The sequence below is a fragment of the Ochotona princeps genome, chromosome 3 (genome assembly GCF_030435755.1).
Source record: "Ochotona princeps isolate mOchPri1 chromosome 3, mOchPri1.hap1, whole genome shotgun sequence".
NCBI classification, from domain to species: domain Eukaryota; kingdom Metazoa; phylum Chordata; class Mammalia; order Lagomorpha; family Ochotonidae; genus Ochotona; species Ochotona princeps.
Window position 1 is genome coordinate 31609130 of NC_080834.1, and position 25064 is coordinate 31634193.

Here is a 25064-nt window from a genome sequence, read left to right on the forward strand (position 1 = left end):
CTGCAGCCCCTCAAGTGCGTTAGTGGGGAGCTGGGCTCAGCCATCACTGGCTGTACCTAGGACTCACCCATGGCACCCACTAAGTGTGTTAGTGGGCAGCTGGGCTAAGCCATCACTGGCTGTACCTAGGACTCACCCGTGGCACCCCCTAAGTGCGTTAGTGGGGAGCTGGGCTCAGCCATCACTGGCTGTACCTAGGACTCACCCGTGGCACCCCCTAAGTTCGTTAGTGGGGAGCTGGGTTGGCAGCAGAGGTAGGACGTGATCCAGGCACTCCGATGAAGGAATACAAGTGCAATGTGGTGCCCCAAGGGTGGTTTAACCTGTTGTATCACTCTCGTGCTCTTAAAATGGACTCCAGTCAGATTTTTTTAAAATGCTAGTTACCAGGTCCAGCACAGTAGGCCAAAAGTCCTTGCCATGTGTGCACCAGGATCCCATGTGGGTGTTGGTTTGTATCCTGAAAGTTCAACTTCCCGTCCAGCTCCCTGCTTGTGGCCTGGGAAGGCAGTGGAGGTCAGTCCAAGGCCTTGGGACCCTGCACCCCTGTGGGGCACCCGGAGGAAGCTCCCGGCTCCTGGCTTCAGATCGGCTCAGCCCTGGCCATTGTGGCCACTTGGGAAGTGGGCCAGCGGATGGAGGATCTTTGTCTCTGCTTTTCTCTGTAAACTTGCCTTTCCAATAAAAAATAAATAACTCTTTTTAAAAACGCTAGTTATCATTTTTCTTAAAAAAAAAAATAGCTGCCAAAGGACCAAAACCATGTGTCAGCATGGCAACTCGACTGCCTAGTGCTGAGTCCATTAGTATGTTTCTACGTCTCCTACGTCAGAAATATCCCACCAAGACTCAAACGTGTTGCAAGCAGCAGCACGAGGGAGCTGCAAGGATGCCGACGTGGGATGGGCGCGCGGCTCAGTACCGAGCAACCAGGCATACAGCCTCCGGTTCAGGGACATGTCCCTCCTCAGCAGCGTCTGGCTGGCGGCTGACAGGATGCGGACCATGGCGGACCTGGGCAGCGGGACGGCTTGCTCGTGGGGATCCTGTAGGAAGGACAGAGAAAGCCTTACCATGAGGAAGCACGATGACTGGCCGGCCTCTACTTAACACAGCCATTCTCAAAGCTTTATCCCCAACACCCAGGGCTCGGGAGACCGGCTCTTACACACTGGCTGTGGGCAGAAGTGGCTGAGTGGTTGTGTGGAAACAGCAGCCTGGGGCTGCCAGGGCCGAGAGTGCATGGTGATCCAGGCACGGCCCAAGTCCCTGCTGAAGGCAGAGACAGCCCACACTGCAGACGATGGCAGGCACCCCCCTGGGAGAGGGCCCGGGCTCACCAGACAGGCAGAGAACGGAAAGAAGAACAAGACGATCTCCAGGCTGTTTCTTTGCACAAGGACATTTGAGTCCAGCAGTGACACGCACAAGGACTTGACCTGTGGGTGACACACAGTAGAAAGCAGCTCACTTCACAGACATGGGCCCTCCCTGCAGGCTACTAGTTCTGTGGAAAGCGGATTTGTGGAGACAGATGGAGAAACACGGAGAGAGAGATGAATCTGCTGGTTTGCTCCCCAAATGGCTGCAAATCCAGGAGCCTGGAACTCCACCTGGGTTCCAGCGATGGGAGCACGGGGGTGCAGGGGCGAGGTGCTGAGGCCACCTTCAGCTGCTTTTCCAAGTGTGCAGCAGCTAGATCAGAAGTGGAGGGGCTGGGACTTGAATCAGTGCTCACAGGCGATGCCAGCATCACAACCAGCTGTTTAGCTCTCTACGCCACAATGCTGGCCCCCTGTCCTCCAGGCTACTCTTCACAGTCATACAAACGAAGAGGATGCTTTCTGGGAAAGTTGACCCATCCCTTCAGACCAGGGGAAGAGAGCAGGGATCAGCACGTCGGGAAGGCTGGGGCAGGGGGTGAAGGTGCGGGCGTGGCAGAAAGACGTGGCTGCAGGTTCTCTCCCAGATGACGGGCTTCTGAAATCCTACAAGGGATCCACTAGGAACCCTGGGTTGACACTCTAACTCTGAGGACACGGGTCGGAGGGAGTCTGAAACAACTGGATAACTGCCACGATCTCCCCAGAGTGCAGGCGCAGCATGGCTGAAGGCCGCGCATACACACGCAGGAGGAGCTACGAGAGTGACCTGGGAGCAGAGCAGACAGTGGGGCAGCAGCTGCAGCCCTGCGGCCCCGAGACCCATGCTGGCAGCTGCGTGGAATGCGCAGGGCCCAAGTGAGCGGAGAGCTGGGACGGGCTGCTGGAAGGCTCTGAGGTCTGGCCTCAGGTGCCAAACACAGGAAAAGGACAAGATGGACCCGGGCAACGCTGGGGTAAGGGCTGAGTGCACCGTGTGAGGCTGCCTCTGTGGCATCCCACGCTGCGGCGGCAGGCCTGGGTCCTGGCTGCTCTGCTTCATCCAGCTCCCTATTAATGCACCTGAGAAGGCGGAGGGTTGTGGCCCCTGCCACCCACATGGGAGACACAGGTGGAGGTGCTGGCTCCTGGCTTTGGCTTGGTCCAGCTCCACTTTGGTGAGGCCAATTAAGGAGTGAATAGTGGATGGATGATTTCCTTTGTCTCTCTGTTTCTTTCTCTGTCACACTGATTTTCAAATAAATAAATAAAATAATTCTTGCAAAAAGGTGAGCAAATCTCTTGGTGAGGTTTTGGGGCAAGGGCAAGACCCTGACACTGAGCAGCTGAAGCAGGACTATGAAAATGGAGACAAAGGGACAGGTGATGTGGACAGGGCTGGGAGGGACAAAATACAACTGATTTTCCAGTCATCCATCCTTCCTAACCTCCAGGCAGGCCTGTGTGGCTGATTCGTGATCCCCATTTTGCAAAGCAATGGATTCACCAAGGTTAAGCACTCGGTATAAAGTGGCATTAAAATGCTAAGTGGGGGCCCACCACCAGGTGGCGACAGACAGCAAGCCATTCAAGCAATAGGAGGAGCTGGGAGAGCGGGATGACCTCGCCAGGGCAGAAGGCTGGGGGCAGAAGGCTGGAGTCGGACATCTGGACATTTGGGAACTCTGAGAGTGGCCAGGGGGAGCAAGGGGGGCTGGAGACCGAGGAGGGGAGCATAGGCAGGGCAGGGAGCAGGTCTAGCGAAGGGCTAAGCCCTTGGTGGGTGTGAGACACCGGAACACACAGATCCCACTCACCCTCATCACCCCACCGTGGACTCCGAATGCACCACTGTTCCCCACCTGTGCCCCCAGGGGGACCGAGCACCCACCGTGAGCTGATAGTCAGTGCCCAGCATGTACTTCTGCTCCTTGCCGGGCAGGTCCCTGCTGATGTGCCCCACCACGAACAGTGAGGCAGGCAGGCGGATGGCTGGGCTGGCCAGGACGCTCCCCCACAGGGCCGCGTAGAACACTTCCCTGCCCACTGCCAGTGACAGCCTCAACAGCAGGGCGTCCGTTCTGTGGGGAGACACGCGAGAGTAACCGGCTCGTGGTGACTGTAGTAGGGGTGAGCCTGCCTGGGGTAGGGGACGCACCACTGTGACCTGCCGCCGCTGCCGACTCTCCTGGGCCTGCCTACTGTCATGGGGATCTGTTTGTTAAATGCATCATGGACAAGTCCCACATCCGACTAGTTCCGTAACACAGTGCTGCAGACGCAACATCGAGCGCCTGGCCGTAATACTTGTGCAAGGAGGGCCCGGCGGCGTGGCCTGGCGGCTAAAGTCCTCGCCTTGAAAGCCCCGGGATCCCATATGGGCGCCGGTTCTGATCCCGGCAGCTCCACTTCCCATCCAGCTCCCTGCTTGTGGCCTGGGAAAGCAGTTGAGGATGGCCCAATGCATTGGGACATTGCACCCGCGTGGGAGACCTGGAGGGGGTTCCTGGTTCCCGGCTTCGGATCGGCGCGCATCGGCCCGTTGCGGCTCACTTGGGGAGTGAATCATTGGATGGAAGATCTTCCTCTCTGTCTCTCCTCCTCTGTGTATATCTGGCTGTAATAAAATGAATAAATCTTTTAAAAAAAAATACTTGTGCAAGGAACATTAACAGGGCTGGGGCAGAGGGCTACTCTACGTTGAAGCCTAAGGAGTCATTTGCGTCTCCCCAAACACCAAGCACGGGGAGGGGGTCTGGCTTGATGGAGTGCCTGGGTCTGATCCTGGCTGAGGCTGCTGACTCGTTTCCTGCTGCCAGGGGCCCCAAGGGGTGGCAGGTGATGGCTCCTGCTGCTGGGTCCCTGCATTGGCCTGGCTGCTGAGCGCATCTGGGGAGAAGCCAGCAGCTAGGGCCTCGGTCTGTCCATTGGCCTCTGACGACATGGGCTGAAGACGCAGGCACACATGGAGACACCTGCGACCTGTGTGGTCCGCACATGCCACGTGACATCTGATGATTTGAGAATCACACGGTGTTTTCCATCTGCCTGTAGAACCCATGTGTCACCCCATATCTGGCTGCATCTCGCCACCTTGGTGGCAGCGGCAGCAGTGGTGGCGGGGTCAGGGGGCAGGCCTGTGTCCCACAGGCTCTGCCCTGCTCCAGGTGGACCTGCAACTGAGTGAAGGGCCTTTCCTGCCAACCAAGTCATCACCTGTGGGCTCGGAGAGCATACTTGCTGACAACACAGCACAGGCGCGTGCCCTCGTGTGTGAGCTCGCTCACGGCTCTGAGTTTTGTTTCCTCATGCTGCCTCTTTGCAAAGAAAACAAGTGACAGAAGGACTAGCCCAGGGTGGCATGGAGCTCACCCAGGCAGCCAGAGTCGGCCCCTGGTCCAGGTGCCAGGACTAGCCCAGGGTGGCATGGAGCTCACCCAGGCAGCCAGAGTCGGCCCCTGGTCCAGGTGCCAGGACTAGCCCAGGGTGGCGTGGGGCTCACCCAGGCAGCCAGAGTCGGCCCCTGGTCCAGGTGCCAGGACTAGCCCAGGGTGGCGTGGAGCTCACCCAGGCAGCCAGAGTCGGCCCCTGGTCCAGGTGCCAGGACTAGCCCAGGGTGGCGTGGAGCTCACCCAGGCAGCCAGAGTCAGCCCCTGGTCCAGGTGCCAGGACTAGCCCAGGGTGGCGTGGAGCTCACCCAGGCAGCCAGAGTCGGCCCCTGGTCCAGGTGCCAGGACTAGCCCAGGGTGGTGTGGGGCTCACTCCAGCAGCTGGAGTCGGCCCCTGGTCCAGATGCCAGCTGGCCAGGGGACTCAGTGTGGAGACAGGCAGGCAGTGCCTCTGGCTGCGGAGAAACCACTCTGACACAGCCTGAGCACCGCCAAGTGTCTGACCTGCTGCCAGGTGGAGGCAAATCCATCAGATGAAAACCACCCTTGCCTGCACCCTGGGTGTCTGCCTTATTTATCTGCAATCAGCTCAATGATTATAACACTATTTAATACAAAAAATATCTAAAGCCTTTATAAATTGTACATGGATGCTCTTCTTCAACGTGAGTAGGAAGCTTATTTATTTTTAATAAAAGATTGATTGATGTGGAAGACAGAGTAACAGAGAAGGCGTAGGGGAGGGAGGGAGATCCAGCTACAACAGCTGGGACTGTGGCAGGGTCAGGCCAGGAGCTCCACCTGGCCTCCCAGGGGGGTGGCAGGACCCCAAGCATTTGGGCCAGTATCTGCTGCTTCTCAGGGACGTGAGCAGGGAGCTGGATCAGAGGCGGAGTGGCTGGGATGCACCCAGCACTCGGATGTGAGATGCAGAAGCAGCAGGCAGTAGATTAATCCCCTGCGCCACAGCACCTGCCCTGAGTTGGAAGGTGGGTTTTTTTTTCCTCTTATAATATGTTTATAAAAAGTGATGTCTGGGGGCCCGGTGTGGTGTCCTAGCAGGTAAAGTGTTCACCTTGCACATGCTGGGATCCCATATGGGTGCCGGTTCTAATTCTAGTGGCCCTGCTTCCCATCCAGCTCCCTGCTTGTGGCCTGGGAAAGCAGTCGAGGATGGCCCAAGGTGTTGGGACCCTGCACCCATGTGGGAGACCTGGAAGAAGCTCCTGGCTCTTGGCTTCAGATAGGCTCAGCTCCAGCCACTGAGGCTGCTTGCAGAGTGAATCAGCAGATGGAAGATCTTCCTCTCTGTCTCTCCTCATCTCTGTATATCTACCTTTCCAATAAAAATAATATTTTTAAAAAGATAATACATATTAAAAAGTGATGCTTGGTATTATCTATTTGGGAAGAAAAAAACAAACAGAAGAGGTCTGAGTTGATAGGTGTGCTGGCTGGGGTTATCGAGTGGGCTTCCGCTAGAGGTTGAGGCAAACAGCTTTGAAAGCACTGCCGTGAAAGCCCAGAACCGGCAGCGGCACCCCTTGGCAGGTGCGGCCACAGAAGGCTGGTCGGATGGGAGTCCATGTGCTGAGCACACAGGACTGCCAGGCGGCCTCTGGGTGGCCACAGAGTCCTGAGTGACCACCAGACTCAGCCACAGATCTGTCTCAAAGGCCCCACTGCTGCCCGCTCTGGGCATCCCACATGAGCAGCTCAATGCTCAGGCAGCCCCAGGAAAGACATTGGACACCAGGACCACAGAGTGGGCCCTGCGGAACCCAGGCTGCTGGGGACTGTCCACAGCCAGGATGTGCTGTGCGTGTCACCCTTTTCTGATAGTCAGAGGGCACTGGCTCCTTCTGAATTAAAGAAATGCTTGCTTCTTTGTCTAAGTCCCATTTTATCAAAATAGTAATGGGACACATGCTGCTGTAAAGAGAACAACAATTAAAACTGTACTAGTTAAGAATTACTTGGAGGGTTGTTGTGTAGTGTATAAAGCTGCTGCCTACAACACCGGCAAACCACAGGGGTGTCAGTTCGAGTCCTGGCTGTTCCACTTCCCATCCGGTTCCGGGCTAATAGTCTGGGAAAGTAGCAGATGATGGCCCAAGTGCTTGGGCCCCTGCCACCCATGTGAGAGAGCTGGATGAAGCTCCTGACTGCTGGCTTTGGCCTGGCCTGGTCACAGCCGCTGTCGAGGGACCTGGGCCGTCAGGAGGCCTCCCAGCTTTGCTGTGATCTCCAGAAGCTGGACGAGCATGGCATGCCCAGCAGAGTCCGGCACCAAGAAGCCCAGGTCCGCAGCAGGCCTCATCGTCATGGTGCCTGGAGCCGCCTGGCACACACAGCCACAGTATCTTCTCAGCCTGAACTGCCAACACCTGGGTCGCATGTGTCGCTGCGGTGGGCTCAGCTCTGTGTGCTGAAGGATGCTCCCCCACTGTACACCAGCCACACCCCCTGCTCTGGCCGCGGTGGCCACAAATGTCTCCACAGATGGCCGCCTAGCATGCCCATGCCAATGTCAGCCCCGCAGCGAACCACGGCTGTAATTTAGTGTTTTATCTGAAAGATGGGAAGACAGAGTAAGAGAGACAAACACACACGGTCCCCTCATCCACATTCACTCTTCAAATGTCTGGGACAGCTGGGGACGGGCCAGGTTGAAGCCGGGAGCCAGGAATTTCACGTGGGTAATCCCATGTGAGAGGCAGGCACCCAAACACACAGGTCCTCGCTGGAATCAGACGCAGAGGTGGGACTCGAACCCAGACACTGATATGGAACGCAGGTTCTCCCAAGCAGCATCTGAAATCTGGTGCCAAACACCCAGCCGGGAATCAACGGTTCACGTGAGAACCCCCAGTAAGCCAGTACTTGCCCTCGCCTCACTGGAAACCCAGGAGTCCGTCTCCCCCTCTTCTTTCCACAGCAGAAAGCAGCTATGGAGATACTTCCTAAGCCCAGTAGGAGGTGCTCTGGCCTCGAAGGGTTAGCTAGCCAGGGTGAATAAACAGCCTGACCCCGGCCCCGCATCCATTCCTCCCACTTCGCCAGTCTCTGCTCTCACCAGTCACCTCTGACTCCTCTGGCCTCGAATGAACAATCCTCTCTGTGAGCCCTGCCAACAGGGACATCACAGCCCCTCCCCAACTCCGCCCTCCTCACGTCTCTGCGAAACCCGTGTTTCAAGCCTCAGTACTTCTGGGGGCCAGGAGTTGCCCAACTGTCTAATGTGGCTACATCCACACGCACACACACATGTCACTGCTGAAGGGCCTGCCACCCCCCCAGCCAGGGATCACATGACCTCTGACCAGCACCCAGCGTGGGAAGCTGACAGCTTCCGGGGGCTGCAGACGCAAGGACGTGGCATGCTGTCACAGCTCCATCTGCTCAGTGATTCATGCAGCTTGACTCAGCTCTTGGTTCAACGGCAAGAAACCACAATATTAGGGGAAAATCAGCGCTGGGAAGCCACTCCAGCGACTGTGCCAATGAGCCCTCATTTATCAAGTTGGAAAACAAACAAAAACAGGCCAGCGAGTGTGATTCACATTTACAGACTGAAAAGATGGCAGTCGGTGCGGGGAACGGTGCCCATTTGTCATACGAGGTTGCTGCAAAGAGAATGAAGAGGGGGTGGGTGCTGGGGTGTGCAGCCTGAGCAGCCCCCTGGATGCTCATGTCCTGTGCTGGAGTGTGGCTCAAGGCCCAGCTGCTCTGCTTCCAGTCCAGCTTTCTACTGATGTTCCTACAGGGGCAGCTGCTGCCCACAGGAGAGATTCAGGAGTTCTGGGGCCCTCGCTTTGGCCTGACCCAGCCCTGGCTGTCACAGGCATTTGAAAACGAATCAGCAAGGGCCTGGTGCAGTAGTCTAGTGGCTAAAGTCCTCACCCTGCACACGCTGGAATCCCATATGGGCACTGGTCCTAATCCTGGCGGCCCTGCTTCCCATCCAGCTCCCTGCTTGTGGCCTGGGAAAGCAGTCGAGGACGGCCCAAAGCCTTGGGACCCTGCACCCGCTGGGGAGACCTGGAAGAGACTCCTGGCTCTTGGCTTTGGATCGGCTCAGCTCCGGCCGTTGTGGCCACTTGGGGAGTGAATAGGCGGATGGAAAATCTTCCACTCTGTCCTTCTTCCTCTCTGTATATCTGACTTTCCAATAGAAAGAAATAAATCTTTTTAAAAAATGAATCAGCAAACTGAAGATCTCTGTTGCTTTGGTAATATGTACTTCCCATGAACTACCATGAACTACTGAAGACAACTGCCTTTTTTTTTTTCATCTACTTGAAAGGCAGAATCAGATAGAGAGGGAGAGGGAGGGAGACAGAGACGGAGAGGAAGAGAGGAAGAGAGGGAGAGGGAGGAGGGGAGAGGGAGGAGGGAAGAGGGAGGAGGGAAGAGGGAGGAGGGGAGAGATACACATCACTCCTCTGCCAGCTTGCTCCCCAATACCCACACCAGCCAGGGCCGAGCAGGCTAAAGGAGGCAGGCAAGAGCTCCACCAAGTTGCCCACATGGGGGGCAGGGGTCCAAGCACATGAACTGTGATCCTCTGCCTCTTGAGACAAATTAACAGGAAGCTGGATCAGGAGCAGAGCAGCAGGGATCAGAACCAACCTTCCAATACAGGATGCCAATGGCCCAAGAAGTGGCTTAAACTGCTGAGCCCCAATGCCATCTCCGTACCCCCTCTGACACAGTACAAACACACACACACAGAGCTGTGCATCAAAACCTAAGAGCCAGGATGGAGGGGCAGGGATATGGGAGTCCAGGAGGGCCCTCCAAGTGACCCTGGACCACCCGGGACCCACACATACACTCAGGGCACTGCACTCTGCACCTGAGCTGACAGCCCGGCAGGGCATGACGGGCTGTGCTTCTGAAGAAAGGGATGCAGGAGCCCAGCACCTGGCACGTGTGAGAGCTGGGAACAACTGTAGGCTTCTGGTGGCATCTGTCACGTCCCAGCAGCTCGTGGATGGCATCCTTGTCTTGAGCCACACTCTCAAACCATTCTGCTCCCTTGTTTACTTCAGGTTTTGGGGAGACCTCCAAGTTAGACCCTGGATGGATGGCTGATTCCCCCCAAATCCCCCATGGGTCCCTATCAGCACTGGTACTACAGGTGTGGGGGCAGGTGGGGGCAGGTGGGGGCAGGTGGACCTTCTCTGTGTGGGCAAGTGCAGGCATTGGGCGAGCCATCTTTGTGCCACAGGGGGGAACTCTAGCAGGTGCGCGTGGGCTCGTAGGGTGTGCCCCAGGGACAGAGGCTGACATAGCGGCACTTCTGAGAATACGGTGGAAGTAGATCCTCACTTTATAATCCTACAGACAAACCATGCTGGGTGTACACTTGCTCCTGCGGCTGAGCAGTGACTCCTCTCCCTAGATCTCCCTGGGACAGCTCTCTGACAGGCAGTGATGGCCAAAGAGAGGTGAGAAGCCGCCCCTCCCTCTGTACTCCCTTGCTGTGTCCCAGCACTTCCTTCCCACAAGCGGCCCTTGTCAGCCACAGGGTCCACAGCCACGTGTTCAACAGAAGACCAAAAATACTTGGAAGTAAAAATGTGTCTGTATTCACCAGGCATGGGCCTCGCTCCCGCCAGTCATTCCCTGAATTCTGCTCACAGTAGCAACTACCCCCACAGTACCTATGCTCTTCTAGTCATTGCCTCTCATCTCCAGATCATGTGACGTTCAGGGGAAGACATGCCTAGCTGATAGATAAACACTACAGGATCCTATCTACGGGACCCAAACATCCTGGAACCAGTCCCCTGCAGGTGCATGAGCTGTCGGCGCTAGGCAAGACACCACCCACCTGTCATAGATCTCGGAGCCCTCCTCCAGGCCGGGCAGCAGGCCCACGAGGAAGGCCTGGAGACTGGGCAGCAGCAGCTTCTGCAGCGGGAGGAAGTACTTCTCATACAGACCGAGCAGCACAGGACGCACCGACATGGCCGCGTGCGCCAGGAGCGGGAACAGGCCGCAGCTTGGGGAAAGAAGACAGGGCAGGAGAACTGAGACACTGACTAGGACATGCCAAAGGACCCGCTTGCGAGGAGGGGTGAAAAAGTCACCCAGCGCACCTGGGTGATGCAGAGGGTGGAAGTGACATGGCCACAGCAACCCTAAGCTGGCTGCATGCGCAGATCCCACTTAAAAGGCACGGTGATGCCCCAGCAGGTGCACCTGGGCCATCTCCTGGTGATGACCTCAAAGCTGAGGCACACACGTGCCCGCATGCTATTTTTGCTTGTTTGCCACTTTATAATCCTGTGAATTGCATCATGAATGATTTGGGTAATTAAACAGCACTGCAGGAGGAACACGACCTTACCTGTAAAGGAACAAGTCCTTGGCCAGCCATCTGGTCCCCACAATTTTAAAGATGATCTCGTAGGTTTCCAGGGCTTTCAGGTGCACACCGCTGGGCAGGGCAGGATGCAAGCACTGAGCTAATCTCTTGCTGATCAGGAGCCGTCGTGGCAGCAAGGAATACTTCAGGTTACTCTGAAGGGCCTGGAAAACAAACGAGAGGCAATGCTTGTGAGGCAGGCAGCGGCAGCACGGCACAGAAGGAACCCTAAGGCGGTCAGGGGCCAGGCCCCTAGCGTGGGGTGAGGGCTCAGGGACAGCACGGAGAGGGCCTGGGGAGGCCATTAGCCAGGCTGTGGGGCCACGGTGCCTGGAGAAGTCCTTAGCAATGACAGAAAAGAAGTAGGTGCCAGAAGACCTTGTCACTACTCGGTTACAACCGGGAACATACGCACCAGTAAGGGTTGCCTGCTTCTCTGCTGGGGGCTGCAGCAACACGGGCTGCATCGGGGCAAGCGCCCTGAGGAGACTCTGCTCTGTGTGTCCCAGGAAGCCCCAGAGCTGGGCTCAGGGAGGGGAGGCAGTGTGCAAGGTCCCCTCCTTCTCCCAGCCCAGCTTTGCAGCCAGGGGACTCCGTGTGGGAGCTCACTCAGCAGACAGACTACAAGGCTGGGGGTTGGGTGGGGATGAGAGAGGCAGGCTTCGGGCTGTGACTCCTGGCAGCTCCACAGTCTGGGGATTGTGCTGGGAGGGACCCCCATTCTGCAGGAGGAAACCTACCACCTGTGGGTTGGAGCAGGCAGATCCTGGGTAGGGCTCCTGCAAGTGGGATCCTGACTTGCCTGTAGAAAAGTGGTTTTGGGTTCCGGCTGTACTCAAGCACACAGTCAAGTGTGTGACCAGTGACCATGGGCAGGGCTGGGGCTGGCAGTCCCTAACGAGTTGGCCTGTTGGTTCAAGACAGGGTAAAGAGTGGGACCAGTGACCGTGAGCAGTGCGCGGAGCTGGGAGATTCCTCATGACCTGGCCTCATGGTATAGAGTCTGATGCCATTGTGGAAGAACTCACACAACTGGCTCTTCTGCTCACACAAATATTTACCGACGCCTGCAGGGTGAAGTCCACACCTCTTAGAAAGGCAACCAACGGCTTCCATTACACTCCTGCCTGCTTTGCCTACCCCAAATCATAATAGCCCGGCTTCACTCTAAGTTTGTAAGTATGCAGAACCATCTGGGGCTCCCACTGGCCCTCTGCAGCCCCTGCCCAAGTTCCCTTCCTGTCCAGAGGTGACTCAATGCAGATGGCTGCAGAGGCAGTGTGGTGGCGAACCAGGCTGGGTTCCTCTCTATCCACCCCACCCTCTTCCCCAGGGCAGGGACTGTCTCGGCACTTCGCATGGTGCCTGGACCACAATGAGGGCCCTGCCCATTTTCTTTTAAAGAACAAGAAAAATGATTCCCTTCTACAACAGTCTCAGGTCCTGTCCGAGGCAGAGGGCCAAGAAAGATAATGAACTTTCAAAGGCACACTGACAGAAAAAAAAAAAAATCAGATACAACTAGAGGTCATCAAGAAATGCCCCCAACTATTTATGAACGTCGGATTCTGTTCTACAGAAGGCCAGCCAACAAAATTCTTTACAAAATGTACTCATGCCCAAAAAAAGAACTGAGGAAACCACTTAAATCACACAGCATGACAGGGGATGAGAACAAACCGATTGCCATGGCAGATAGCGGCAGACCTACAGCAAGTGACCAGCATCCAGCCTCAGCAGGTGTCCTTGACCCCCCGCTGCCCTGAGGACACAGCTCTTAGGAGAACAACCTGTGTGCCCCAGTGGCTATGTGAGGATCCACAGCAGGCAAGACATTGCGAATCCAAAGATCCAAATCCCAAACGTGCCTTTTTTGGTTTTTGGAGGAGGGATGCTCCATCGGGGAAGTCTGTGCAAACACTTGAGAATCTAAAAAGCTCAGAAACCCAAAGTACTTCCAGTCCCAGGCACCAGGGTGAAGGGCCATTCTACCGTTGGGCTCGGCCCACTTACAGGAGCGGCCCGGCTCACAGCGGCCTTTGCCTGCAACAGCCATTTCTGTTTATTCCTTTAAGTCACTACTGAGATTTTGCCATCTGATGTGGGTGTGTGTGAGTGCTTGGTGCCTTCAGTCTTGGCACACAGAAGGACCATCATGCTGTCCTTTTGAACCCAGCATGGAGACACCACCTGTCATAGTCAGGAAGACGAGTGACTCGCCAGTCCTTTCTGCACTGCTCCCTGAGATTATGGAGACACGGGCTGAGGGAGGCCCTGCCAGCCGGGGCCTGAGATCCCACAGAGAGCAGGAACCATGTGCCAGCTCAGGGAGTCAGAGGCAAAGTCTGCTGCTGTAAGAGTCGCCACGACTCTGGGGTCATTCACTCTCTTATTTACCTCCTGTCCCAACGGATCTACCTCTTCTTGTATGAATGTGATGACAGTGGGCCTATGTCCCAGGACCTGTGGATGCCAGGGACCAGGGATAGCTCCAAACTTCATGCTCACTCTGCTTCTACCCTCTGCATACATGTCCATAAAATTTAACTGATGGGCTATAGCGCAGCAACTTAAGTCAGTGCCTGCGATGTCGGTATCCCATATATGAGTGTCAGGTTGAGTCCTAGCTGCTCCACTTTCAATCCAGCTCCCTGATAAGGTGCCTAGCAAAGCAGTGGAACATGGCCCAAGTGCTATCGGTCTAGAGTTCCAGGCCCCCAGCCATTGCAGTCAGTTGAGGAATGAACCAGTGGGTGGAAGATACATATCTTATTCTCTCTCTCTTTCTGCCTTTCAAATAAATAAAATAAATCTTCAGAAAGAATGAACTAGAACAATAATAAAATACTTTGTAATGGAAGTCAGGCGAGTGTGGTTTCTCGCACCTTTCCGTTTAGCTAATGTGCAGTGAGCAATGACCCAGGCCCCAATGTGTGGGATTGGGCCACCAGACAAGTGCTACAGGGACATGAGCCGCCCACTGGTGACTAACAGGTGGGCAGCATTCCCGGTGTGCAGACGCTGGGCCCAGGGGTGACACATCCCTGCGCACACAGCAGGGCGGTGAGGGACTGCATCAGACGCCCCGGACACTGCCCGATTTAAAGCAGATGAATTGTCTATTTCTGACATTTTCTCATGGAATATTTTCACAGCTGAAATCACAGATGGCACTAAGGTGAAGAGGGCAATGTTATAAAGTGAATCTTGCTGTTCGTTCCAAATGCCTGGGGCTCCTTTTACATGTGAGACACAGAAACATAGGTCCAAACTGAAGCCGCCCCCTGGACAAGAGCAGGAGCTGACCGTTTCACCCCCCAAGCACACAGCATGCATGAGCAAAGGCACGTCAGAGAGAAAGCCACCTGTTTGCCAAGTGAGGCATTCGTCTCCTTTCACTACCATTTTTCAAAGATCTGAAAGGCGACGTGACCGGGAGGAGGAAGAGGAGGAAAAGAGAGAGAAATTTCTATATGCTAGTTCACTTCCCAAATGGTCACAGCAGCCAGGGCTAGAACCAGCCTGAAACCAGGAGCCTAGATCACCACCGGTCTCCAGCATGTGTTCGGATACAGGACGCCGGCACCCATGCTGCGTCTTAACCTGCTGCTCCAGTCACCTCCTTATAAAACACAGCAAGAACTGGGGCTGGGGTTAAGCTGCCTCTTGCCACTCTGGCATCCCATATGGGGGCACTGGTTCAAGTTGCAGTTGCTCTACTTCTCATCCAGCTCCCTGCTAATGCGCCTGGGCCCCTGCTAGCTGCATGGGAGGGGAAGATGGAGTTCTTGGCTTCTGGCTTTGGCCTGGTCCAGGCTGAGGGCATTAAAAAAAAAAAAGGTTTACCCCACATCCGGGACTTGGGGTGGGTGGGAAACTGGGTGGGACTTCTCCCTTAATATTCCCCTTTGCCTCAGATACATGAAGGAAACAATATGGAAATAATAGTCTTACCCACTTCCCTATAGCCCTTGAACCTTTTTACCATAATTAACTATGTAAAGATTGTCAAAAATGTAATAATAAAAAAAAATCTGCTTAGAAAAAAAAGAGGTTTATTTATTTATTTGAAAGGCAGAGTTAGAAGTGGGGGGCAGGGGGAAGAGAGAGAAAAAGACATAGAATGTTTCACTCACTGGTCCATTCTGAAAATGGCTGGAGTACGTGGCCACAAGAGCCCAAGCACCTGGGTCATCTCCCACCGCTTTACCAGCACCATTAGCGCAGCTCTGCAGCCATAAGTGGAACAGCTGGGACCGGAACCACTGCCCGCAGGGATTCCAGCGCTGCAGGTGGCAGCATTGCCTGCTATATCACAGTGCTGCTCGAAAAGAGATTTTTTCTTAATCTGATTTACTTATTTGAAAGGCAAAATTACAGAGAAAGAAATTTTTCCATCTGCTGGCTCACCTCCCAAATGGCCCACTGGCGAGGGCTGGGCCGGGCTAAAACCAGGAGTCAGAAGCTTCTGCCCAGTCTCCCACATGAGTGTGGGTCCCAAGCACTTGGGATGTTCTCTGTTGCTTTCCCAGGTTCATCAGCAGGGATCAGACATGGAGCAGCCAAGATTCGAACACGCGCCCAGTGTTGTAGGCAACAGCTTAACATGTTATGCCACAGCGCTGGCTCTGCATGCTGGCATTATGGAGTGAACTAGCAGCTGGAAGATTCTTTCTTGCTCTCTCAATCTTGGTCCCTGACAACATGGATGGTGCTGGAGGGAATGAAGGGAGGAGAGACAAGCCAAGCACAGAAGGACAAACACGGCCCTGCCTCACTCACTCACCCTGGAAATCTGAAAAAGCTGATCTCATCCAAGCAGAGTGGCGCGGTGGAGACGAGAGGCTGGGGAGGGGTGCTGTGGCAAAGCAGGAGGGGCTGTTTAAGGTGGCGTCGGGCAGCAGGGAGCTACTCTGCGGTCCCTCTGCCCAGCAGGGGACCCTGAGCGAGGATCACGCACTACACAGTTCAAAACAGAGCTGCGAGGCAGGGTTCTGGATGTCCCCCCCGCACACGCACGCGCCAAGTGTCTGAGCACAGATAAGCTTGCCTTGCTCTGAGAGGTACAGTGTGTGCATGTACAGATTCCCCATGGAGCCCTCCCACACAACTGAAAATCAAACAGAACGCACCAGGGACAAAAGACACGGACAGAAAGGACTCAGAATCAAGCATAAACAGCTGGACTCTGAGGTCAGGGCCTGGCCAGGCAGGACTTGCCCGACTGCCCCCTGGAGCCGTGAGGACAGCGAACCCCTCGGTAGCACTCTCACCAACGGCTGAGGCAGCATCAGTATCACCGTCACAGCGGCTCCGAGTATTCTCATACCTGCTTCAAAACTCAGGCTGAACGGCAAAGAAGAGGGAGTCTGTGACTGAAGTCTGACTTAGGCCTGTGAGCTTGGGAGACCCGTGTGTGGGAGACCTGGAAGAGGCTCCTGGCTCCTGGCTTCAGATTGGCGCAGCTCTAGCCATTGCAGCCGCTTGGGGAATGAATCATCGGATGGAAGATCTTCCTCTCTGTCTCTGCTCCTCTCTGTATATCTGACTTTCCAATAAAAATAAATCTTAAAAAAAATAAGCGATCACATGAGTTACAAGAAGCCATGGAAACCCAGTTGCTTAATAAGCGATGCTCTTCAACATGAGCGAAGCAAACGAGGAGACTCAGCAGATGCAAGAACAAGAACGAGGAAGACAGAGCGACTAGAAAGGAAGAGTCGTTCTATGTTTGCAGATCTCAAATACAGTGAGAATGAACAGAGCCCGAACGTAAGGCAGGAACACATGGACCCTAACAGGATCCTGGGAGGGTTGCCGTGGTGGCAGAGATGAAGAGTAAAGGGAAGACGGTCCTTCTTACATGATGCTGAAGTTTCTCCAGAGCGACCCGACTGGAACTGCCCTTCAGTGGACGTGAAACAGCCCCTATCCTGGCTGCTCCACTTCCCACCGGCACCCTGCTAACCATGCCTGAAACCCACAGGGGATGGCTCAAATCCATGGGAGACTGGGATGGAGCTCTGGGCTCTGCTTTATGGTGGCCCAGACCTGACTGTTGTGCCCGTCTGGGGAGTGAACCCACAAGTGGAAAATCTCTCTTTGATGCTCTTTAAATGAATCAGTACATCTTGAAAAGGCAAGACGTGGAGGAAACAAACGTGTTCCCACGGCAGCCCTCTGGTCTGTGGCTCCTCAGCCTGAGGTTTTGTTACCTGCATTCAGCTGTGGTGCAGAATGACAACATGGAAAACTCCAGAAGTAAACAAATGGCAGATGTTAACCTGCGTGCTATCCTGAGCAGCGAGATGGAGCCCTGCACTGGCTCTGTCCCTCCTTCGCCTGGCGTGTGAACTGGGCCTCTGTCAGTCACCTGTGGCTGGGTGGGATCAAACGGGCTGCACTGTAGTGTGGCCGTGCTGGTGTCCCAGTGGCCCTTGCTGGATTTACCTCCCAGGTGAGAGCTGGGATGCTGAGTGCTGCTTGGAACACAAAGGCAAAAACTCTCAGTGTTGGGCCCGGTGCTGTGGCCTAACACCTAAAGTCCTTGCCTTGAACACACCAGGATCCCATACGAGTGCCGGTTCTAATCCCGGCAGCCCTGCTTCCCAACCAGCTCTGTGCTTGTGGCCTGAGAAAGCAGTCGAGGACAGCCCAAACCCTGGGACCCTGCACCCATGTGGGAGACCCGGAAGAGCTCCTGGCTCCTGGCTTCAGATCGGTGCAAAACCAGCCATTGCAGTCACTTGAGGAGTGAATTATCGGACAGAAGATATTTCTGTCTCTCTTCCTCTCTCTACATAGATATGACTTTGCAATAAAAATAAATAAATCTTGAAAAAAACCTCTCAGTGTTATAAGGACAAGAAGTAAGCTGGGGTCACAATACGTGCTAAGAACAAATCATTTATCTGTGAAATTGTGAAGGGAAAATAAATAGTAGGATCCAATTCAAAGAGTCCACATCTGGCCTGATGCGGAAGCCTAGCAGCTAAAGTCCTCCCCTTGCACGTACCAGGATCCCATATAGGTGCCAGTTTGTGTCCTGGCGGCCCCGCTTCCCACCCAGCTCCCTGCTTGTGGCCTGGGAAAGTAGTTGAGGACAGTCCAAAACTTGGGACTCTGCACCCGCCGGGGAGACCTGGAAGAAGCTCCTGGCTCCTAGCTTTGGATCAGCTCAGTTCAGCTGCTGCTGCCACTTGGTGAGTAAATCATTGAACAGAAGATCTTTCTCTGTCTCTTCTCTCTGTATATTTGACTTTCCAATAAAAATAAAATAAATCTTTAAACAAACAAACAAACAAACAAACAAAAGGAAAGGACAGCCCCCATGTGCTTGAGTCCAAGTGAATGACATTCCGGAAAAGGCTAAACTCGGGAGATGTCAAAGACAGCAGTGGCCGCTGAGGCGCAGGAGGAGGCAGCGGCAGACACGGAGGGTGTTCAGGACAGCGACACCACTGTGTCATGCCGCCACACCCACCCAGCCGGTCCACGGTGAACGCCGCCGTGAGCCAGGGGCTCTGGGTAACAGCGACGTGGCCAGGCAGGCAGGGGGCAGGACGGCTCTACCCTCCCTCCAATTCTGCTGTGAACCTAAAGCCTACAAAGAAATCAAAACCTGCAGCTTCTGGGCAGTGCCACGGCATGCCCACGTCACAGTGCACCAAGAAGCTCGCCCACTCCTCAAGCCACTGAGGCAGGAGTGGCGGGGGGCTGGTGGGGAGGGAGCAGCCAATCACCTGTCGGTGACAGAGTCCACCACGAAAGGGGCGGGGTGTGATGCCCACACTCGCTGCCTGCAACCACACCTTTGCCAGACAGTCCCATGGCAGCCCCTCCAGGGGTGAACACTGCACACAGAGGAACATCTCTGTTTTTAGGGCAGATGTCTCTGGGTGGCTACTGATGGGGGTAGAAAATGCCATCCCTAATTTCTACATCTTGGACACCTAGGAAATAGCAGGTATAGGAGGGCTGTTCCTCTCCTGCCCCCATGCCACCCCTCCTTCCCTGAGGCAGTGTGTGAAACCTTGGAGGGCACTCTCCACCCCTCCCTCCCTTCTCCGTGACAGACCTGGTCAAGACTGCCACATAGGACTGCCAAGAAGAACCTGAAGAACGAGCGTGGCTGAGTGTCCCTGCACCAAGACCCTGAGACTCACCCACAGACCACACCCCCGGTATCTGTCTCTCTGCTAAGATGCCGCTGGGCATGCCTGATCTCACCCAGGACTGCCTGACTTGGAGTCCGGTTCCGATTTCCTGCTAATGCAGTGATGGCTTGAGTACTTGGTTCCCTGCTCCTCCCTGCCCTTGGCCCGGCCCCACCTGGGCAGCTGCTGGCTTCTGGGGGAAGGGGGAATGAGCAGATGGAAGGTGCTCTTGGCTTCTCTCTGAATCGCTATCTTTTGAATAAATAAATTAGAAAGAGATAAGGGAGTTGTTTGGTGACTTTTCTTCTCTCGTAGGTTCCACAGTGCAGGGCTCCACCTAGGCTCCAGTGGGGGGGGAGGCGGACGCCTTTCTCCTGCTTGACCCTGTATAGTTCAGGGGACCCTGCCTTGCAGGATATGGGGGGGCTTTGCTGCCTCCTCCCTGCCAGGTGCCACTGAGCTTAGCACCTGCAGCTCCTGCAGCATTTCTGGAGTCGTCGTGGAAGTTCCAGCACTGAGTACCATACAATGCCACCATTGTAGAGGACGCTGCAGTGGCTCCTCAGATAAAGCCAGACATTTGGGGCCAGCATCACGGTGCCTCGGGTTAAGTAACTGCCTATGATGCTGGCACCCAACATGGGCACTGGTGTGAGTTCCGTCTACTCCATTTCTAGTCCAGCTCCCTGAAAGTATCCCTGGGAGGGTAGCAGAGGACAACTCAAGTCCTCAGGCCTCTGGCACGCAGCTGGGAGACCAGATTGCTGAATTCAGTCTGGCCCACCCTTGGCCACTGTGGCCATTTGGGAATTGAATCAGCAGATGGAAGATCTCTAACTCTGTACTTCAAATCGATAAAAAATAAATGAAGAAGAAAAGAAGGAGAGGAGGAGAGGAGGGGGAAGAAGAGGAGGAGGAGGAAGAAGAGGAAGAGGAAGAGGGAGAACGAGAGGGAGAAGAAGAAACCTCAGCTTTTTTTTCTTTTCGATCAAGGTGATATGCGGCCCAGCCACCCCACTTCTGGGTACACACCAGGACATAAAACAGGAATATGAGCAGATTCTTAAACACTCCTGCTCACAGGAGCACAACACTATCCAGAACGGCCACCATGGCACAGAAGCCAAGCACCCAAGGAAGTGGACTGCGGACCAGACAGATGCTTCAGTTAATGGGGGTGTGATTCAGCCTTCAGGAGGACGGGGACTTGGACACTAAAGAGCGGCAGCCGATGCCACTTAAACCAAGTGGAGTTAGAGAGAACAGGTTTGGGAGGGGCGTGCAGCGAGTGCTTAATGGGCACCAAGTTTCAGCTTGGGAAGATAAGAAAAAATACAGAGATGGAAGGGTTTGTGGCTGCATGACAGCAATGTAATTAATATGACTAAAATGGTCAATATACATACACACACACAATGATGTTACATTTCATAGCCATGGCTGCTGTTGGGTATGGCTGCAAGAATCATGAACTTGACAATTCTTCCTGGACTGAAGACTCTTCCATTCCTGATCGGACACAATGGGACATGTCCCAGCAAATCTAAGGCCCCGGCCCTGGGTCAAGCTCGCTCCAAGAGTGCGGCTTCCGGTCTGTAAACAACACAAGCACCACCCACCATCCAGGCTCATGGCCTCCTCCCAGCCTGCCCTCGGGGTGTGGGGGTGGGTGGCTGCTTGCCCAGGGGAGTCTCGGGGTGTGGGGGTGGGTGGCTGCTTGCCCAGGGGAGTCTCGGGGTGTGGGGGTGGGTGGCTGCTTGCCCAGGGGAGTCTCCGGGCATAGGGGTAGGTGGGTGCTTGACCAGGGGAGTCTCAGGGTGTGGGGGTGGGTGGCTGCTTGCCAAGGGTGCCCTCAAGGTGTGGGGGTGGGTGGATGCTTGCCCAGGGGACCCTTGAGGTGCAGGGATAGGTAGGTACTTGCTCAGGGGACCCTTGGGGGTGTGGGTGGATGGGTGCTTGACCAGGGGACCCTCCAGGTGTAGGGGTAGGTGGGTGCTTGCCCTGGGGACCCTTGGGAGTGTGGGTGGATGGGTGCTTGTTCAAGGGACCCTCGAGGTGTAGGGGTAGGTGGGTGTTTGCCCAGGGGACCCTCGAGGTGTAGGGGTAGGTGGGTGTTTGCCCAGGGGGCCCTCAGGATGTAGGGGTGGGTGAATGCTTGTCCAGGGGACCCTTGAGGTAGAAGGGTAGGTGGGTGCTTGCCCAGGAGACCCTTGGGGGTGTGAGTGGATAGGTGCTTGCCCAGGAGACCCTCGAGGTGTAGGAGTGGGTGGGTGCTTGCCCAGGGGACCATCAAGGTTTAGGGGTACGTGGGTGCTTGCCCAGGGGACCCTCGGGGGTGTGGGTGGATGGATGCTTGCGCAGGGGACCTGCAGCTCAGCTTCTTTCTTGGAGCTCTGGCAGGTTTGTCTGCCTTGGTCACAGCATCTTCACTCTTTTCCCAGGACTCCTCCAGCTTCCACCTGGATACAGAGTGGCCACCATCCGGTCTCAGACGGGAAACTAAAAGACGGGATTTGTGTTTAGATGCCAAGGAGAAACTCTCCTGGCTGGCTGCAGGGTCAGCTTGGAAGCTACTGCAATCCCCGTGCATTTGGAGGTCTCAGGGACATACTGGGGGCTCTGGGGAATACACCATTGGTCCCAGCCCTTCTGGGCCTGGTGGCTTTTCTTGTTTGGGCTAAAACAGGCCACTTGTGAGGGACAGTCTCGCTCTTCCTCAAACCCTCCCTCCTCCTCCTTTTCATGCCTGGTACAGTCATCCTGGGGCAGCTACACAGGTACTGGGCACCGTGGCATGGCCTGCCAGGGCCACCCCAGCCTGCCCCTCTCGTTTGCAGCCTCCTCCTGGGTGCCTGGCCACGGCCCCAGGAGCCCTTTCACAGCTTGCGAAACCCACACCGTCTGGCTGCCTAGCCTAGTACGTGTCACATGGGATGTGTTCACCCTCAGCTGTAGGCTACACATCTCAGAGACACATGACCATACTTTCGAGTCACTTGGTCAAGTGCTACAAACAAAAGGCGAACTAGTATGAGGCATGAAATTCAACTCTGTAACTGCATTCCTGGAGCCACAATTACAGACATCATCGCAACACTGTGGACCTTCCCACTGGTGGGGCAGGCTGGCCCGAGAGCCAAGTCTCCAACACATAAAAATAAAAAATCAAAGTCTGAGTAAGAAAGATCCAAAATGCATCCCAACTTTACTGCTAGAGAGCAAGACATCTCCACCCAGTAGGGCTGCCAGGCTGATGTTGTCCAGGGTTCGCTGAAGGACGGGCTGTGGACGCTTCTATGGAAGGAAACAGGATGAGATATTACAAAAAGCCTAGGTCACAGACCCAGAAGGCAACTTAATGCACTTAGCAATGGTTAGGAAGTAGCTTTTATGCTAAGTACATCTGAGCACAATTAAGAAACCTTAAAGGGTAATTTAATAATACGGGGGAGCAGGTGCTCAGTGTGTGGGTGAAGAATTCACCCTCCCGATCAGAAGACACACTTCAAGGACTGCGCTGGCACAGAGGCCAGTTTCCTGCACTGCGGTCTTTGGATGGCAGTGGGTCCCTGTCACCCTTTGGGTTTCTGGCTCCAGGCTTCAGCCCTGTCTTGGCTGGGGATGGGAGTTACCCCATCTCTCAAATACACTTAAAAATTTACTAATCTGGGTGGGAAGGGGAAGAAGTACATTTGATTTTAATGCTTCCATTGCAATTGGCGGCAGAAGCCATGTGAACCTGGCCTGGCTGTTCAAAGGCCAGAGCTGGGCCTCAGAGGAATGTAAACACACCAGCTGCGAGGCACGCCTCTCCTCCCACGAGCCAGGAGCTGCTTTTACAAGGCCTGGATGCCAGCACAGCCTCCTTCCGGTCATTTTATAGGCTTCTTGGCTTCAATTCGATTCGGAGAGCCTGTGAGGCAGCAATGAGTCAGACCGGCTGGGTGGCCACCTCCTTGCCAAGGGACATCACCAGTGCCCTTCAGAACAGGAGAGGCCGAGTAATAACACACTGGCCCAGGCGTCCCAAGAGGTCCATCTTCTCCGAAACAGCAGTGACCTGGGCCGTGGAGGTGGGGCTGGAGAAACTGGCCCAGGAGGCAGGCCCCAGGGCCGTGTTGGCCCAGCTAGGTCTCCTCTGATGAGGGGAGGAGGGAAGGTACCAGCTCCTGCCTGCGCACACAGGGAGTTTCCTTCTCTGCAAGGCCGGCAGCTGGGCTGTGCCTGCTGCTGGGGCCAGCTGAGCCCTAACACAGCCCGTGCCCATCGGTCACGACCCCTGCACCTGACAGCCCCAGCATGCTCAGGGTCACCCAACATCCCATAGCCGTCATAGATGCACTTCTAGAATGTGTAGTTTTTTCTTAAAATTACCCTGCTTGGTGTGCATCAGCTACCCCTTTTAGCTGTGTTACAGCCAAGTTCATGTCCACTTTCTGAGCAAATCCCCACTGCTCAGATAGTACACCCAGAGGCTGGGGGTGGTCCCAGCGGGGCAGATGGCTAGGGCAGCTGGTGGCAGGCCAGGCCCCCTGGGGGATGGGTAGTGCACTTCCCAGGAACCTGGCTTGGGGCTGGGGCTCCTCCACTTTGTGGGAGGGAAGAGCTGGCTGAAGCCCAAGGCTGGGCCAAGTAGCAGCCTAACAGCCTCAGAAACTCACTTTGGTCAGTTCACTCAGTGTTGGCTTTCAGCAGCGGTGGGGAACATTTGGCCCGTGGGGACAAGAAGGCCTGCAAAGCCATACAGTCTGGCCCTGCCAAGGCAAGCACAGATGGGACTGGAAATTCAGTAACACAGGGACTGTTACTGAGGTGCACTGAGTAAAACTGCTGCCTGAAGAGCAGACAGCCCATGCGGGTGCCAGTTTGAGTCCTGGCGCTCCACTTCTGATCCAGCTCCTTGTAACATGCCTAGGAAAGCAGTGGAGGATGGCCCATCCACACAGGACACTGGGATGAAGCTCCTACCTTCAGACCAGCTTGGCTTCAGCAGCTGCAGCCATCTGGAGAGTGAGCGAGCAGAAGGTCGGTAGGTCCCACTCCCCTGGCCTGAGTCATACATGTACACACACCTCACCCGCTGGCCAGCCAGGCGCAGGTTATGGGACTGACCGCGTGCTGTCTCCCATACCAGGGCTGGCTGCATGGTGAAACTCAACAAGAAGCTGAAGCCCAGGGGCAGCCATCCCCTTCCACTATTCCATGTACCAGGGCAGCAGTGGGCATGCACTCACGCATCATATGCATGCACTTACCACAACACACACCCCCAAATAAACATGCATACCACATTCAGGCATACCCCCATACACACACAAAACCACATATACCTACACATCAAAACATGTGCACAGATCACACATATACGCAACAACACATCACATGTACCCACATGTGCAGGTACACAAATAACATGCACGGACACACCCCAAGTACACACACACCACACATGTACAATTACTCAGACATGCATGACCATACATGTTATTGCATATATGTACACAGTCCCCACAATACAACACACACATGTATACAAACCCTTTACACACACAACGGGGCCCTACTTCCACACAGGGCATTCCCCGCCTCTTTGTGATAAAGTTAGACTACAACTACTTCTCCATCCAAGTACCAACCAGCCCCACCTCACTTAGCTTCCAAGATCAGAGGAGATCAAGCCCACTCAGGGTGGTCTGGCCATGGACGGAAACCACTTCTTGAGTCACATCACAGCAGAGCATGGCCACTTCACCATGTGCAAGCCACAGCACCTTGCGTGCTT

At 55.0% G+C, this 25064-nt stretch overlaps 1 protein-coding gene across 4 annotated transcripts in view; it reads right to left on the minus strand.

Moving 5' to 3' along the window:
• The window catches only part of DOP1B (DOP1 leucine zipper like protein B), a 105111-nt gene that overhangs the window by 63970 nt on the left and 16077 nt on the right, over window positions 1-25064 (minus strand). For 3 of the 4 annotated variants that reach the window (XR_009245147.1, XM_058661652.1, XM_058661651.1), the window contains exons 3-7: window positions 11109-11290; window positions 10590-10760; window positions 3253-3442; window positions 1341-1439; window positions 923-1046 (exon numbers count right to left, since the gene is read on the minus strand). Coding sequence is in view for 3 of the 4 variants with exons in the window: in XM_058661652.1 (XP_058517635.1) it covers window positions 923-1046; window positions 1341-1439; window positions 3253-3442; window positions 10590-10760; window positions 11109-11290 (766 nt within the window). In the remaining variant the exon portion in view is untranslated. The remainder of the gene's footprint in view (window positions 1-922; window positions 1047-1340; window positions 1440-3252; window positions 3443-10589; window positions 10761-11108; window positions 11291-25064) is intronic. The other variant, XM_058661653.1, reaches the window with a different exon arrangement.